This window comes from Biomphalaria glabrata, chromosome 6, assembly GCF_947242115.1.
Source record: "Biomphalaria glabrata chromosome 6, xgBioGlab47.1, whole genome shotgun sequence".
NCBI classification, from domain to species: domain Eukaryota; kingdom Metazoa; phylum Mollusca; class Gastropoda; family Planorbidae; genus Biomphalaria; species Biomphalaria glabrata.
In genome coordinates, this window is record NC_074716.1 from 4,413,452 (window position 1) to 4,431,821 (window position 18,370).

At 36.0% G+C, this 18,370-nt stretch overlaps 1 protein-coding gene across 2 annotated transcripts; it reads left to right on the forward strand.

Moving 5' to 3' along the window:
• Positions 1 to 6,668: 6,668 nt before the first annotated feature.
• LOC106079816 (growth arrest-specific protein 2-like) lies at positions 6,669 to 15,964 on the forward strand. Of its 2 annotated transcripts, XR_008778683.1 has the most exons (9): positions 6,669 to 6,814; positions 7,742 to 7,884; positions 8,509 to 8,610; positions 10,581 to 10,705; positions 11,375 to 11,516; positions 12,172 to 12,443; positions 13,474 to 13,574; positions 14,110 to 14,205; positions 15,059 to 15,198. XR_008778683.1 is itself a non-coding variant. In XM_056033919.1 (8 exons), exons 2-8 carry the CDS (start codon positions 7,743 to 7,745, stop codon positions 15,524 to 15,526), a joined length of 1,347 nt encoding a protein of 448 aa, XP_055889894.1. In that variant the 5' UTR covers positions 6,669 to 6,814; position 7,742; the 3' UTR covers positions 15,527 to 15,964. The 2 variants fall into 2 exon arrangements, 1 of the variants encoding a protein (XP_055889894.1); XM_056033919.1 differs by lacking the exon at positions 13,474 to 13,574 and having other exon boundaries at positions 15,059 to 15,964.
• Positions 15,965 to 18,370: the final 2,406 nt, after the last annotated feature.

Here is an 18,370-nt window from a genome sequence, read left to right on the forward strand (position 1 = left end):
GTTCTAAACAAGACTTATGGAGAAAAAGTCAAAAAAAAAATATTTCTAATGAAAAAGCGATAAAAATAAAAATTGTATACTTCCATTATATTGGGGTAGCTACATCTTCTATCTAGCACGTCTGTCTGTCTGTCTGTTGTGGATGGCCGTGGACTTGTAGCACCAAAGTGGTGGTAGATAACTAAACTGCAGTAGGCTTATTAAATCTTAACTTGTATTAGTAGGAAATAAATTAAATAAAAATTCTTTTGTGAACAAAACCTAAAATATCTTTTAGCACAACATAAAAAAATTTCACTTGAAAAGAAATCAATGTAGTAGACTTAAATAATAATATAGAATGGTATTCTGAACAATATCTAACTCACTACAATTACAAGTCTTTTCAGTCTGTCAATATGGAGTGGTCTGTCCTACCTATTTATCTTACATCATTCACAACCAATCTCAAACCTCTTCCTGCGATCACCATAGAAACACACACACACTCCATAACAACATCCCTAGGAAGTGAATAGGGAAAGAACTTTGAGATAAAAGCTGGGCCGGATTTAAATATGTGGAGGCCCCTACACTCTTTTCAAAAGTTTTAATAAAGATCTACTTATTACTAAAAAAAATACTAATATCTAAAAACATTACCTATTTTAAAATTAATTTCCTTCATTTAAAAAAAAATGCAATTTTCTAATACACATATTTTAGTAAAGAAAAAATTACATCTTTAGGGTTTATGCAATGTTGCTAATCTGGAGTATTATACAAACTAGAAAGAGACATTTTTTTAACCATGACAGTGTTGCCAACTGTAAGGATTTAAAGTATTTTCAGTACAAATGAAAACAAAAATATATATATATATATTTGCAGACTTCAATAAATATGGATTTTTTTTTCTCTATTGTTGGGGGGGGGGGGCCTTTCTTGTGGATACCCCTGGGTAGTAGCCACACCTGCTATCCCTTATATCTAGCCCTGGATAAAAGGGTTAACTACAGTGGCCGACTGAGGGTCAGAATCAGCCCTGGTATTACAATTGGATCTGGCTCACAAATTATTGATGAACAAGAACTGACGGAAAAAAATAGATTTCAATAAAAATTATTGATACTTTTGCAAGCGAGTAAGATTTTATTTGGAATATAATTTTTGTCTAATTTCTTGTTTGTGTATTAGCACTTCTCTGACAATCAAAACACTTTATTTTTGGGGGGAAAAGTGTTTTTGCAGCTCTTTTTTCATTTTGGAAGGCATCATGAGGAGCTGCCGCACCGGGCATCATATACCCTAGCTACGCCACTGGGATGGTGGCTCATGTCCCAAACGGGACCACTGGCAAAGATGATGATATTAATTCACTCTGTATCTTTCTTGTCAGTTTAAGTGACATCGAAGAGTGCACCTTGAAGCAGGCAATTTCATAACAAGACAGCTTAAAGTTTCTTACAAAGGCCGCGGGATACACATTTGAGATCAAACGGTGCCGAAGGGGAAGAACCTTGCGATAAAAGCTAGGCCGGATTTAAATATGTGGAGGCCCCTACACTCTTTCAAAAGTTTTAATAAAGATCTACTTATTACTGAATGTGTAGGGATACACATTTGAGATCAGACGATGTAAAGAAAATCCACTGCCGAATGCAGACGTAGGTGGCCAAAAGAGAACCCAAGTCGACTACCACCGTATGTCTGCGCTGGATGTGGCATAATATATAGGTTGCAGCTATACTCCTCATTATTCTTCGGACTCAAAGAAAAGCATTATTACTATTATCTTTCTTGTATATTGTTTGGATTTTCGCAATCGATTTTTGGACCCCTCCAATATTGTCATCGAATTTTTGTATACTAGCTCATGCTCCAGGACAACACGTGACTCTTTTAATTTCGTTTTTATAGAGAAAATGCTATACTCTCAGCGAAGACAACCCTGATGTAGAGAATAAGGATGTTCGCTAAATGTTTAAAACCGACAACAGACTATAAAATGTTCTATTTTTACAAAGCTGATATCAACTCACTCTGTCTGTCTGGTAAAAAGTTTGTACATGTTATTTCTCCCACGCCTAATTTCGGATCAAGCTGAAATTTCTCACAATAATTTCTTTTACCTGACAACACAAGAATCACTTTTTTTTTTAAATTAATTAGTTAATTAACTATGGTGATTTAACAGAAGGCAGGAGATTCGAACGCCATTGTACAGTCTAGACATGGACAAACTACTCAACCAAGGCTGCCCCGTGATGGCTAGCATTCTTTTTTCCGTAACTGTCCTTAGCAATAGCATTGGTGCTAAATTTACCTCTTTTGTGTGAGACATAATGAACTGAAAAATACGAATCCATTCGAGGTTTAAGTCTCAACTTAGAGATCTTTGCCTTTTTGGCGGATCTTATAATAACGTCTGCAAGTGAAACCAGACAAACTGCACACGTGTAGAAAATGTCTCATCCTCTTGTGTTTCTGATTAGTCTTTTCATTGTCGTCAATTATTCATCTGTTCTTGAACCAGCTTCCATGGTGTTTCAGTCTTTCCAACTTAACACAGTGTCCACTTAACAGCACATCAGCAGTTATATTAATGGCATAATCAAAAACCAAATTGACCATCCTGAGGAACACGTCAGAGGTGTCATCTTGAGGAAGGAGAGACTGCTGGCACAAAAACTTGATACGGATATTGAGTTTCTGCTGACGAGAATTCGCAGTCTAACAGACACAGTAAGAAAAAAACACATGTTTGGATTTTGTGAGTTATTACAGAACACAGCTTTACATTACATATCTTAATTCTTAAGTTTCTTCATTACGTCTCGCTTTTCGAGCAATAATAATGGTCAGTTCAACTTGTTTTTTGTCTTCAACATAAAACGATGCAAAAGCTGCAATGCAAAGAAGAATATCAGAATTGCACGATAAGCGTTCACCGCCAGCTTGTCCATCGCGACGAAAAGCAATTCATAAGTAAAGTTATTGACAGTTTCTTCAACCATAGTCAACATTTGCAGTTTTTGTTTGATCGAACGTAGGGAAGCACGGGCCTCACGGATAAAGTTAACATTGTGTACAGTAAATACTTTGTTCACGTGTTTAGTTTCGTATTTTTTTTTTATTTCATGAAAAAAAAAATATGCATTTAATATCGATTAGGTATGAGGGCCCGAATATAACAAGAAAGTTGGAGGATACGATTTTGAGCCATGGGTGGCAGCTTGCACCCCCCCCCCCCTTTGCAAAAAATCCTGCGGGCGCCCATGGGCTGTAGTCACTGCTTGTGTTTTGTCAATGTTAATAAACATATGATCGTTGAAGATTAATCCTCGTTGAGTTTGTCTCCCTTATATCATATATAATACAGACGTTACTTCAAAAAAGAAGATGATTACGTCCTCCGCGTCATGCATTTAGTCATGCATATTAACCAATGACTTAAATTCTGCCAAGTCACTGGTTTTCCTGGCTAGCTCAGGCAACCCATTCCATGCTCTAATAGCACTAGGGAAGAAGGAGTATTTGTACAAATTTGTCCTAGCATATGGGACGAGGAATGTGCCTTTATCTTTGTGTCTTTCAGAGTATTTTATTAAATTTTGTTTTTGTATTTGAAGATTATGGTTCAGTGTTTTATGTATTATTGCTACTTTACTTTTGAGTCTTCTGTCCTGAAGGCTTTCTAAATTTAGTGATTTTACTAAAGGTGTTATTCTAGTCAAATGTGAATATTCGTTTGTTATGAATCGCGCTGCTCTATTTTGTGTCTGTTCTAGTTTCTTAATGTTTTCTTGAGTTGAGGGGTCCCAAACAGAGGATGCATATTCTATTATTGGCCTAACCAAGGTTAAATAACATTTTAGTTTTATGTTCTTATTTGATTTATAGAAATTTCTTTTAATAAATCCTAATGATTTGTTTGATTTTTTTATAGTTTCATCAATATGTGGATTCCATGACAGTTTTTCATTTATTATAACACCTAGGTATTTTGCGTTTTTAGTCTGTGTTACTGGTTTGCCATGAATAAGATAAGTGGAATTAATTTGTTTTAGTTTTTTTGTTACTCTTAACAACTGACATTTTTCTGGGTGGAAAGACATGCTCCAATTTGATTCCCATTTCTGTAATTCATCTAATTCTCTTTGTAAAATATCTGTGTCTTGTGTTGTTTTTATTGTTCTATATATTATGCAATCGTCTGCAAATAATCTGACTTTTGTTCCTGAACTAATGCAATTTGGTAAATCATTTATGTAAATTAAAAATAGTAGTGGACCCAAGACTGTTCCTTGAGGTACACCTGAGTTTACTGTTATCGGCGTTGATTTAGAGCCATTTATTATTACAGTTTGTTCTCTCCCTATCAGAAAATCTTTAATCCACTGATGCAGTGGACCATTAATGCCGAAATATTTTAATTTTTTAAGCAAGCTATGGTGGTGAACTTTGTCAAAAGCCTTAGAAAAATCTAGTAAGATAGCATCTATTTGTTCACTATTATCTAAACCTTTTGAAAAATCATCAATTAGTCCTATTAGTTGTGTTTCACATGATCTATATTTCCTAAAGCCATGTTGGTATAGTGTGAGGACATTATGTTTGTCTAAGTGGTTTATGATGTTGCTACATATTATGTGTTCTAGGATTTTACATGTGATGCTGGTAAGTGATACTGGTCTGTAGTTTCCTGGGTCAGATTTTTCTCCTTTTTTAAATAGGGGGGTGACATTAGCTTCTTTCCAGTCCTTTGGTACTCTGCCCTGGTTAAGTGAAGCCTGGGGCTAGCTCATTACTTAGTTCTTTGAGTAATCTAGCTGGAATACCATCAGGTCCAGAAGCTTTATTTGGTTTGGTGTTGGCTAATAGTTTTTGAATTCCATTTTCTTGTACTACTATATCTTCTATGTTGTCTACTTGGTTCAAATTCAGTAATATTTTTTTTGTCTCCTGGGGCTGAGAATGCTGATGCAAAGTATTTGTTTAGAATGTTTGCTTTAGTTTCATTATCATTATGTATTATGTTATGTTCATCTTTTAATGGCGCTACGCCTGTTGTTTCCATTTTCTTAGACTTAATGTATGACCATAGGTTTTTGTTGTTATCTTTAGAAATTACATTGTTTATGTATTCACTCTGCAGCTGTCTGTCTTAGATTCATTACATATAGGCCCTACTCTCTCTCTCTCTCTCTCTCTTCCTCTCTCTCTCACCTGATGCATGCCCAGAGGCTGCAAAACGAAGGGTCAATATTAGTACAATATTTCTTCGATGTATTCCAGATGCAGTTCAACATTGGAGCTAATAATATATTTTCTTCAAATTTGCACTTTGTGGTCAAGATGCTTCTTATTGAGTCAATAAAAAGTCTCTCTTGACCCCCGAAAGTTGAAAAGCAAATGTGCTTCCATAAAGGAGAGCATGTCCTCAATTAGCCCTACTCCAGTAAAGTCCGGTTTCCCTATAGGCCTACATATGTACCGAAAATGCAATTATATATCACTAAATCTACAATTGTTTTAAGTACCATTGTGCAAGAAATAGAAGCATTTCAATTCTTACCGTAACTCCTTTTAACCTTTACAAAAGCCCGTTTGGACCCCTATTTGTCGAGGGCTTGAGCGTAGCGTACTCCTTCGCGTCATGGTTGCAACGCCACTGCACTACCCAGCTCCTCCATGCGTCTCGGTTCGGTTCTAGGCGAATCTCCCCAACTGTCCTATTCCTGTATATATATAGAAACGGAAAAATCGATAGTGAAATCGACCTGCGTATCGCCAAGGCCAGTGCATCCTATGGCAGACTGTCTAAAAATGTCTGGAACAGGCGTGGTATCACCACAAACACACAGCTAGGGGTCTATAGAGCGTTATCTTCCCTACATTGCTCTATGCCTCAGAAACATGGACAGTGTACAGTAAACATGCAAAGAAACTGAACCACTTCAACATGACATGTCTGAGAAAAATACTAAATGTCAAATGGCAAGACAAAATACCAGATACTGAAGTACTTCGAAGAGCGTGTCTGCAAAGCATCCACACAATCCTGATGCAGTCCCAGCTGCGATGGGCAGGGCAGGTCTACAGAATGGAAGACCATCGCATCCCTAAACGACTCTTGTATGGCCAACTAAGCGAAGGAAAGCGCTCGCAAGGTGGGCAAAGAAAGCGCTTCAGGGACAAACTCAAAGCTTCTCTGAAGGCGTTCAGCATAGACACAGGCACCTGGGAGACAGAGGCACATGACAGAGCATCATGGCGTCGCGATGTAAAAACTGGCGCACAGGTTGCTGAGGAAAAAAGAACAACACTGGCAGAAGAAAAACGCCAGAAAAGCAATGAAAACCTGCTCAGTGTGCGGCCGAACATTCCGGGCTCACATAGGTCTCACCAGCCACATGAGGAGGCATAAAACCCCAGTGCAAAGCCCTCAGCCCCCTGGATGACAAAGTGGTCATCATCGAACCACGATGGACGAACTATATATATATATATATATATATATATATATATGGTAATAGTTTAGATACGCAGATACCTTTGCCGACATGTATCGACTTTAAGATAGAGAGAAGCAATCTTAATAATCTTTTTTTTTTTTTTAGTAATTTTTATGGTAAGTAGATCTTAATATATATAAATTGCGAATGTAATAAAAGATGCATGCTACCGATACTGTTGCCGGGCAGAAGTTTTAATTTAACAACCCACTATCGGCAATGGCAGGCTTAAATCTAGTAGTAAAGTCCGGATTACTTTTATACACTCAAGACTATATTGCTTAAAGCACTGCCGCCTTCACAGATAGATCTGTTTGGTAAATTCTGAAAGATTGTCCTAATCTAGAGAGCAGATAAACTGAAATTACCCATAATCACCATATAGATCTCTAGAGATAGACTAGACAGACTCAGTCAGTGTCGACTCTGAGTCACTCTGACTGTCACTCTGTCACTTGACTCTCTATTGACAATTCTAGATCTAGATTTTATATCCTAGTTAGTTAGTAGACTGTCACTGTACAGCTGTACTGTAGTCGTAGTGTTGTATCATAAGGATGCAGTGTAGACAGTTGAGTACACTGAGTCTCTGACTCACTCATACTTGATACTACTCAAGATTAGTCATAGATCTAGTCATACTAATTATACATCTAGATATTCTACTATTCGTCTATCGATTTTCACTGTGACTAATCACTAATCAGATTATTACTAGATCTAGATCTAAATTATTTTATTATTATTATATTACAAGATCTAGACTCTGTGATATATAAATATAATAATATGTAATCTGTAACAATGTTCTTTTTATTAATCTAATCCTTTCTCTTTGCTGATAAGCCAACTTGTTCTATTAAGTTATATTATTAACACAGTTCACCTTTGAGTACACTTTTTTATCCAACACAGTAATCTGACACAGCACTGACTCAGAACCACAATGTATGCTTCAGCTGCAAAAGTGTGGTGATACATTCATGTCTTCTGTAATTACTATTAGTACTATTTTTATAGTTGAAGTTTTTGTCACATCTTATATGATGGCAAGCAAAGTTGGCAAATGTAAATATAAAATATTTAGAGGTATAACATGGCTAAATTCTTTGAAGTACAGCCCACCTTTAGTTATCTCAATAATCTGACACCACCCCAGTCTTGTACCATTGGAGTATAAAGGATCAGATGTATATGGTATAATTTTGTTTAAAGATTTAGAATATAATCTTTTTCTTTGTCAGAATGTTACTTTTGCTGAGAAAGATGATTGGGCAGAAATCTGAGAGTGATCTTACCTTGAACGATAATTCTCATGGGACTGACCCAGTAACAATTACTGACAAGAAGTCATTCAGATCAAGTAAAGAAATTCAAACATCCGATGGTTAGTCTTTATTGATATTTAATTGTTCAAAAATGTGCTTCAAAATTATTTATTCCACAATTTCAAATCAATTTAACCTTTTACCTTTTGATTTGTACAATGTTTTACATGTTTTGGTGGTTTCTTCCAAGTTGAAGATAATCTACATCCTAGCCCAAACTTCAAACAGGACTCCAGGGGATGGCAGTGGGCAGGGAATGAACCTGGGACCATCTAGATGACAGAACAACAGTCCAGGGTGCATATCGCATGACCAGGCAGCCACCCTTCTTTGAACAAATGCTCACAAATAGTAACAAAAAAAAATCTGTGAATTTCATTTGTCCTTTGCTAGCTTTCAAAATCAAACTTTTTAAATTTATGTTTTTTTTATTGTTAACTTATTAAATTTAATGTAAACTCTCATTCCAGTTGTTAGAGCAGTCAGAAATGTGTGTGTTCTTGTTTCCAAACAATTTATTTTGTTCTAAAGAAAGTTATTTTGAACAAACATTCACAATCATGGAACTTAGCATCTGGTAATTTGACATTGAGCATAGATAAAGCAAAGCTTAAAAAAAAAAACATTTCTAAGAAATAAATGATGACCAGAAATTTTTTTTTGTTGACCTTTTAATCCTGCAGATGATCAGTCCGACTATATTTCACAAAGACGCTGCAAGCTTCAACAGGAGCTCATTCTGTCACTGAAAGATGACCTTTCCGAATGGATTATTAAAACTTTAGGTAATGATTCAATCACAACAAAATCATTCCGCTTCAATTGTTTGTCAAACTTACTTTCTTATGGTTGGGGGGGAGAGGAGATAATTTTTTTTTTTGTTTTTAGTTTTTTTTGTTGCTTGTGTTATTATGTTTTATTTCAAATTGTAAGCATAACTAGGGATACAATTTAGTTCTTTACTTGTTCTTATTTGTTCTTATTAATTTGTCTTTTCCATTAATAAAGACAGTATTTTAGAAAATAAAAAACCCAGTAAGGTTAATCTTTTCTTATAAATTACCACTGTTCCTTCAAAAAGATGATAGTAGAACTGACTATTAGTAGCCTATACCACCATTGACTACTTATAGATAACCAGATGAACACCATTAGTTCCCAAACACTTTAGAGTGCTAGATTACAAAGCACAGAACAAATACTTGACAAGCTATTAACATGAACTTACAAATAATCATTAATCATTGGAGGAATTCAAACTCACAATTAAATATTGCACTCTATCCAGAAGAAATGAAGAAACTAATAGTAAATAAAATAAATGAGAAATGGACAAGCTCTTATCCAAATCACAAGAAAGATGATGCTTATTATAAGCTATCCCGACAAGATCAACGTCTAATCTTTCGACTCAGGACCGAACACAACAGTATGAGACAACATATGTACTGGAAACTCAAAATTGGAACCAGTGAAATCTGCCCATGTGGAGTGTCACCAGAGAATGCTGTCCATGTCCTCCAAAACTGCTCTATTTACCAAGAGGCCCATACAAAACACTTCAAATAGAAAAAAAAACTATAAGGAGAGCTCCCTGTTTTGGAAACCACTGGCAGTTCATCTCATGTATTGGTCTAGCCATCTGAAAGCTCCAACATAAAAATGAGAGCAAAGAAGCAGATTGGAGAAATTGAAAAGAAATGCATTTCAAAACTAGTACAATAAATGGACATTTAAAAAATCTATTTAAAATAATAGTTAAGGTAATTGAAATTTTAAATCTTTTCAGCTTCAGATTCTTTAAGCCGATTGTATTTGTACAGAACAAAGTACCCCCTTTCAGACCTTGGGACCTATAGGACATGTTTCAATATGAACAGTATCCACGCCGCAGCAAAAAGGTCCCAGTTTCGATGGGTGTCACACGCAGTCAGTATGCCAGACAATCCCCTTGCCAAACGACTTCTTTATGCGGAGCTATGTGCATGAAAGCAGCGGGGTTAACACAGGTGTTGCAAAGACACCCATAAGAGCTTCGCCAAGTAGTGTGATGTTGACAATCATGGCTGGGGAAACACTAGCTCTCTATCGCTTCTTATGAGGTGAAGCGTGAGTGTCAGAGCCTCAAAATACAAGGCAAGAAGAGCAGCCAGCATGAAAGAACGCAGAGGTATAAAAGGCTGAGAGAAGAAGCAGACTTATCTGCAGTAGATCCAACTTACCCATGCCATATATGTGGCCAGGTTTTAAAGGGAGGATTGGACTTAATGTCATCTACGAGTTCATAGGAAAAAAGAAATGTGCTCATCTTTGATCATAAAGGAGGAGCTATATAAATGATACAAAGCTCATTTGTTTCTATGGCTGATGGTAAATAACGCTGTTAGGTGGAAAACACATTTCAAACACAACGACCAATCGCCTTTACTTTCTCCAATTAATATCTGCTACCCATTACAGTTTGCTTGACTGAAAGGCTTCTTGAAAATCCCAAAATTTAAAATCCCAGTCTTCACTGAGATTCGAATCCTAGACCTTTTAGTTTAGAAACAAAACACCTTATTTATCAGCCACCACACCCTTTTTGTTGGTACAATCCATGACCCAAACCTCCTGCAATAACAGCAGAAGATCAAGATTGGATCATTTTTACCAGAGATCAAAGTGGAGACAATTCAAACAATATATTTGAATCTAAAATTGTATCTTTTGTATTGATGGTCACTTTTTTAAGTAATCTCTGGATGTATTTTAGGACCAACAAACATTTCGACTGAGAACTTTATACAAGCATTAGACAATGGAGTCATACTGTGTCAGTTAAGTTTGATCATTGAGCAGAAGGCAAAGAGGTATGCCGAGATGGGGAAATACAAAGCAGTAAGTCTTTCAGAACCACAATATAGATGTAATAGACTTTACAAAGCAGTAAGTCTTTCAGAACCACAATACAGACATAATAGACTATACAACGCAGTAAGTCTTTCAGAACCAAAATATAGATGTAATAGACTTTTTAAAAAAATTGATTTGTCCACTCTTGACTGCACATTATAATTTTTGCTTGCCCACTGCATCAATAGCTCATAAATGTTCTGTAAATATATATTTCAATGTAATAACTAGAAGGCTCTTTATGGTTTGTTATACTTACATATTACTTACATATTACCTCATCAGCAAAGTCATGAATTACTGAGTTGTATTTTTAAGCAAACATGAATGACCAATAAGAAACCAATTTTACTTTACTTCATAGTACAAGAAACTTATTTAGCACAATACTAGATGCCTTGCAGTTATAAAAAAAAATTGGTACTTGAGTCATCAGATATCATTTCTGAAAATACTAGGTCATATTAACCTTTCAATTCCATTGTTACTGTAGCACCTGATTACAAGTTATAAATTTGTTATTATTAATTGCAGATAATTTTAGACTAGATAACATTGTAGAAATAATTTTAAGGTTTCAATGTACAGATGGATGTCTTCTATGTTCTTTTTGGTTGACACAGGCAATGTTAACAATCATATGTCTACTTGTAGCCTTTACCAACTTACAAGATACACTGCAACAAAAATGCCAAATCAGGAACTTGGTTAGCCAGGGACAACACAGCAAATTTCCTAAAATGGTGCAAAGCTTATGGACTCAAAGATGAAAACTTATTTGATTCTGAAGATTTAGGTATAAACAGTTTAGGCTTCAATTGTGCATAGAAAAGTGTCTGTATAAATTATAGCTTTAAACTGTGTGACGTTAGCAAACAAAGATGTTTCTTTTTATGTATTTTTTTGCAAGGGGCATGGTAGTTGGGTGGTCAAGCTTTTAGTTTCTGAATTGAGGTGACAAGTTCAAATCTCAATGAAGACTGGGATTGTGTCTGGATTTTAAGGAAGACTTTTGAATCCACCCAACTCTAATGGGTACCTGACATTGGGTTGGAAAGAAAAGGTGTTTAGTCATTGTGTTGGCCACATAACATCCTTATTAACCATCAGCCATAGTAACAGAATGACCCATTACATCATCTGCCCTATAGTTTACATCATCTGTCACATAGTTACTTCAAAAAAGAAGATGATTACGTCCTACGCGTCATGCATTCAGTCATGCAAAATATTATCCAATGACTTAAATTCTGCCAAGTCACTGGTTTTCCTGGCTAGCTCAGGCAACCCATTCCATGCTCTAATAGCACTAGGGAAGAAGGAGTAACTTTATTTCACTTTTAATTGAACTTATTGTCAAGAAATTACTTTTGTTTTCTACAGTTATGTATCATAATTATTTTTCTCCTTTTAAGCATTATAAAAAAATAACTTTTTGTTGTGAATTTCAGTTACACATCATAAAGAAATGCAAGTGATCTACTGCTTGATGGAACTTGCAAGACTTGGGGCTCGTTTTGGCCTAGAACCTCCTACCTTGATCTCTATGGAAGAGGAGATAGACAGCGATAGCACTGTGGCCAACATTCCCCCTCTTCTCTCTTACAGTGCTTCAACCAGTCCAGAGCCTGTGTACATCTTCAGTAGAATGAATTCCATGAACAAGTCTGATACTGTACCTGTGGAGGTGGAGCAGGAAACGCATGCTTCCTTAGATGAAGCAGTCAGTCTTTTATAAATTAACTTATCCATTTTTTAAGTAAAATTTAAACAAACAACTACAAAAAAATTCTCTTTGAGTCCAAAGATTAAGGAAGAATCATGCAACTATGCGGAGCTAGTTGTGACCTGCATATTTTATTACATCAAATGTTATCTCACAATGTTCTATTTAAATTCCCTTTTCGTCGTCTGTGTTTATCTTAGGTGGTAGCTTTTCTTTGAGTCTCGATAAACGATAAGTTTTCTTTACTTTTGATTGTTTGCCTCCTGATCAAGTACTAGCTCTATCCTTTCTCTTTATGTTCTCTTCTTCCATTAAGGTAGGACGTAATCATCTTCTTTTTTGAAGTAACGTCTGTATTATATAAGATATAAGATTTCATCCAAGGTAAAGCCTGTCTATTCCTCGCTGTAGTCTTCCTGTCGTTTTGGAAACATTTGTAGTCTCCCTTGTCTCACTACTTCCTAACAGCTTGTTTTGATTGCTAAGCCTGCTGTTTTCTTTCTTAATATTTCATTTCCTAATGTTTGATGCTACTCATGTTTATTTTCTTCTCTGTGTGTGTGTGTGTAGATTCCCTTCTCTAGACTGATTTTGAGCCATGGCTTCTGTCGGCTCTTTGGGATTAACCCTTGTCATTACGTTTTAAATTTTTAAAATCAGAACCCTAGTAGCTACATTGGAAGAAATATGTTTACATGCATTTTTTTTTTATAAATCTTTTTAAGCAACTAATAATAAACTCTTTTTTAGTAATTTGTTTTAGTTTATTACTAGTTTTAGAATTCCTGCATTGTTAACTTGTTTATGTGCTTTTAAAAAAAAACTTTTAAGAAAATATCTACTTTTTTTCTACTGCTATGTCTAGACTAATGATTTGTTCAAGGTAGAAAACAAAGTGTAGCCAAACTATGTCCTATCATGGTGGGGACAAGGGCCTAATGTTTACCTTTATTACTTTAGTCATTACCCTCTCTTCATCTTGGAGAAATTCCTTTTCCAAACTGATTTCCTTCCTGGTGTGTTTCAGGAGGAAACATATTCCAATATTGTTCCTATAGAAACAGATGAGCCTCCCGAGTCCTTCTGGATGCTCATACTACTCTCTACGCTGTTCTTGGTGAAAGCGCTGTAAGTTTTACCTTTTTATATTCCTGCGTCATCTTTTCATTGGCCAAGTTCTTAGTACTCTAAAGTGGTGTTTCTAAAGTATTTCAGTTCTGCAGATGTAGGCATGTGTTTTGGCTTTCGTTTCAGATCTCACTAAACTATTATAAAAGCATTTGATTGTTTTTTTTTACGATCTCACTTAACTATTATAAAAGCATTTGTTTTGGTTTCTTCAGATCCTAGTAAACTGTTAAAACATCTATAGTCACAATGTGTACACAAGTTCGCCTTACCTTTCATACACATCTTTGTTTATGCCAATCGTATTTCAAGGTAGAATCACAATATTGTTTATTGATGTCTGCCTGGTTGTGTAGTATGTGCTGTGAACTTGGTGGTTCAAGCCCTGCCCACTCCCATCACCTGTCGTCCTGCGGGAGGTTTGGGCTCGGATGTAAAAAGCTCCAAATCTAAAGGAACGTTGGAAACTTGTAAAACAAAAACTTTTTTTCCTGGTTAAAAGTGATGCTCTCTCATTCTTTTTTTTTCTTTCCAGGTTGCAAAGATAGCAGCCAAGTATAATCGTCAAAAGTATGTCAGAAAGATTAGCACAGGTGTCTACTTGGTATTTGGAAAACAAGTTTTTTTACGAGTAAGTTAAATGTAGTCAGTAAGTTATGTGCTGCATGTTAAATTTACCTCCGAAAGATTGATATACTACAAATGGAAAATAGTTGGGTTTTTTTTTTACCCAAAATGCATTGAGATAATGCAAGTTGTAGTTGAAGCTCATGTTTGTCTCTACATTTGTTTGCCTATTAGGCGCCATAAGCATTCTGCAGACACTCCCATCATATATTTGTTTTCTGTCCTCATTAGTCAAGCCAATGCTTACTTAAAGACTTTATTTTGCTTCTTTCTCTTCTTATTTTTTTGAACCATTTCATGACACAAGGTCTTTACAAGTTTTGAGATCTAAGGGTGTCATGACACCCAATAGACCTTTCATTCTGTTACATACTTAATATTTCTGATCATTAAGCATACTGTTTAACTGCCGGTTCTCTTAAAGTCCAAAATATGCCTCCATGTGTGTCAATGAAAACAAATTTAGCCTGAATGGCTTGGTGGACTCATGTGGTATGCACTCTGTACTGTTGTTTGGATGGTCTTGGTTTCACACCCTGCTTGCTGCCCTCCTGGGTAAGATTTTTGGCTAATATGGTAATCTTCAATTCTTAAGGAACATCTGAAACATGAAAAACCAAACATGACATATATATTTGGAAGCTGGTGCTGATAAATTAAATGCTCGGCATTAGCTATGATCGGAACATTGTCTCCCAAGCAACAGTTTTCCCCCTTCTCCCTACAGCTGTGGGGTCTAAACCTTTTTTTTTATACTAGTAATGTGGGAAAAAAAATTATTTTCTTTCTATTGTGTTAGAGCACAGAGTTACTATAAGTTTTAAGTAGAAAGGGCTTAAATGTCTTTCTTTCTACAGCTTCTCAAAGGAAGGCACCTGATGGTGCGGGTTGGAGGCGGCTGGGACACTTTTGAAAACTACTTAGTTCACCATGACAACATTCCGGCTGTTTCAACTATGACCGAACCGAAAGAACCTAAACCGGACGTACCTCACACTAGTACCTTGCCGCAACGAGCAGGGCGCAGCGCCATTCGACTTTTGAAGCCAACCCAAAGGAGTGCTTCTGTGTCTGGCTACAACAGTCGTAGTAACCCACAAGACAAAATAGAGAGTGAGATTCAATCTGTTGAAATCATAAACTCTACACCTCAGTTTGTCAAGTCTGGTTCACAGACTCTGTCTCACTATATCAGCTCTGCCACACAATCAGTTGATCAATATGTCAGCTCTGCATCTCAGTCACTCAATTATGCACTTCATTTTGTCAACCCAAATGTTCATTCTCTAAGCTCAGAAATCGGCTCTAAAAACTCCAAGACCTGATGTTTGGATTATGAACAGTTCAAGATCTTGTTTATTGATCTAAATCCACTTGCTCTGCAACTCATTTACAGATTGCTTTAATATGGCCTTTGTGCGTGAAAATGTTGAAACTTTAAAATTCTTTCTAAAAAAAGAACAAAACTGTGAAATTCGGAAGTGGCTTTAAAATTATGAAACAATCCCAACTTTTAGTAACTAATGAATATTGCTTGCCTTTATCTTATTGTCTACAAGCTCTGAACACATTTCAGCTCTGCAACTTGGAGTGTTACATCATTAAACAAAACTGCACTGCCCTATATCAAGTTTCATACATCACATTCTTGTCCCTGCATGTCACTAAGAAAAATATCTCGACCTTTTTTTTTCTGTTTTCTCTGAATAATGTCATTCTACAAGAGTATGTCCTGCAGACATTAAAAACTTCTTGACAAGTACTTAGAGTTGTTGAGACTTTTTTAACTTGCTCTTGAAACTTGTATTTGTGTTCAGCAGTTTGACCTTAGTTTGCTGCATTTAAAAAAAAACAACAATTGTATCACTTCTCAACTCACATAAATTTGCAGTTCAGTTTTATAGTAAAAAAAAAAAGTAAAATACTAAGCCTAAATGGATGGCTGCCAGGTCGCTTGACTTTTGTTTGGTCATCTCTATGGTCCCTGATTGCTGCGATTCCCTATCGTCCTTCAGAAGGTTTGGACTAGGAAGTTAATTATCTTCAATATATATGTATATATATTATATATATATATATATATATCAGTTTGAATTATATTTTCATATAGCATAAAATATTTTGAATTATGTTTTATATAACACATCTGTGATAGTTTGAAGTGTGTTACACATAACAAATATAACATATTTGAATTATTTTGCTTACCTATAGAAAATATAAGATTGTTTGAATTATGTTACTTACTCATAGCAAAAAGTTTGATATTTTACATATAACAAATATAGGATACTTTTAACTCTTTCTCTCCTAACTGAGGATACCAACGTTGATTCCACCAGAATGTGGTAAATAATTACGGAGAGAAAGAGTTAAATATGTTACATAGAGCAAATATAAGATAGTTTAAATCATTAGTTGCATTCATATTTTTAAAGTTTGTGACATCTATGTATGGAAGAAAGATTTTATTCTAGAAAGGTGTAGATCTAAAAAATAGAACTTAACATGCTGTCAAGAGCTCAGTGCAAGATAAAACACTCTGTCAAGAGCTCAGTCCAGATAAAACACTCTGCCAAGAGCTCAGTGCAAGATAAAATACTCTGCCAAGAGCTCAGTGCAAGATAAAATACTCTGCCAAGAGCTCAGTGCAAGATAAAACACTCTGCCAAGAGCTCAGTGCAAGATAAAATACTCTGTCAAGAGCTCAGTCCAAGATAAAGCACTCTGTCAAGAGCTCAGTCCAAGATAAAGCACTCTGTCAAGAGCTCAGTCCAAGATAAAACACTCTGTCAAGAGCTCAGTCCAAGATAAAGCACTCTGTCAAGAGCTCAGTCCAAGATAAAACACTCTGTCAAGAGCTCAGTCCAAGATAAAACACTGTCAAGAGCTCAGTCCAAGATAAAACACTCTGTCAAGAGCTCAGTCCAAGATAAAACACTCTGTCAAGAGCTCAGTCCAAGATAAAGCACTCTGTCAAGAGCTCAGTCCAAGATAAAGCACTCTGTCAAGAGCTCAGTCCAAGATAAAACACTCTGTCAAGAGCTCAGTCCAAGATAAAACACTCTGTCAAGAGCTCAGTCCAAGATAAAACAGAGGTCACAGCTTGGCACAAACAGCTTTATAGAACTATCCAGCTTGTTTTATTTAGCCTTGTGCAGTTCTGCAGCACTGCCCTATAGGGGGCCTATAGCCTATTTAAACTCTTCAACTTGAACTCATTCAATAAAGCCAATAAAAACTACACAACTTTTTAAGATTTGGTTCTAAAGACAATTTATGTGCTTTAGACTATAGGACATATTGTAGAAAAAAATGTTAAACTCACTATTTGTTTACAAACTCTATTGGGGGCGTAGCGTATTTTTGTTTGCGTTTCCTTATTTAAGAAGAGTAGAGACAGGGTTATAAATTAATTCAGCGATTGGACCCCTGCTAACTATCGTAAAAAAAACAACAACGCAAGCTAAAAATCTATGGCCATATAACAAGATCTTCGGGGTTCGCAAAGACCTTCCTTCAGGGAACAGTCCAGGGAAAAGAAGAAGAGGCAGACAGAGAAAGCGATGGGAGGACAACATAAAAAGGACGGGCTTGACATTGAAGGAAGCTAAGGCAAAGGACAGAGAGGAATGGAGAAATACGGTCGACGAATCTTGCATTGTGCCCCAACGGTCCAACAAACTAATGAATATGTAAAGGTAAAGTTAAGAAATGGGAACTGTTTTTATAAGTCTTTGTAGGTATCTTCACGCTCAATAATCTCCCATGCGGCTGGTTTTAAATTCTAGATTTCCCTGATCCAGTAACTTATCCTCAATGTAATAGTCCTGTAGCTGTGTAGCAATGATTTTTAACGTTTTACTTCTTCCCCCTCCATCGGGGGTCCAGAATGTCTTGCACTTTCCTTCTCCAGGTTACTCCACGTCATTACGAAACAAATCAATGTGTCTCTTGATTAGGTTATATCGATCAGATTGTCGTCTGCAAACATTAATTAGTTCATGTTTTTAAGTTAACCTGTTCAAAGACGTTGGTAGTTTTAGCTTTTAAAACAAAAAAAATCTATTAACCAGTGGCTGAAGTGATAGGCATTTTTTTAAACTGACTATTACGCTACCGGTACTGGAAATGCTTCAGCAGCAGAAGCATGTAGGTCAAGAAACTGT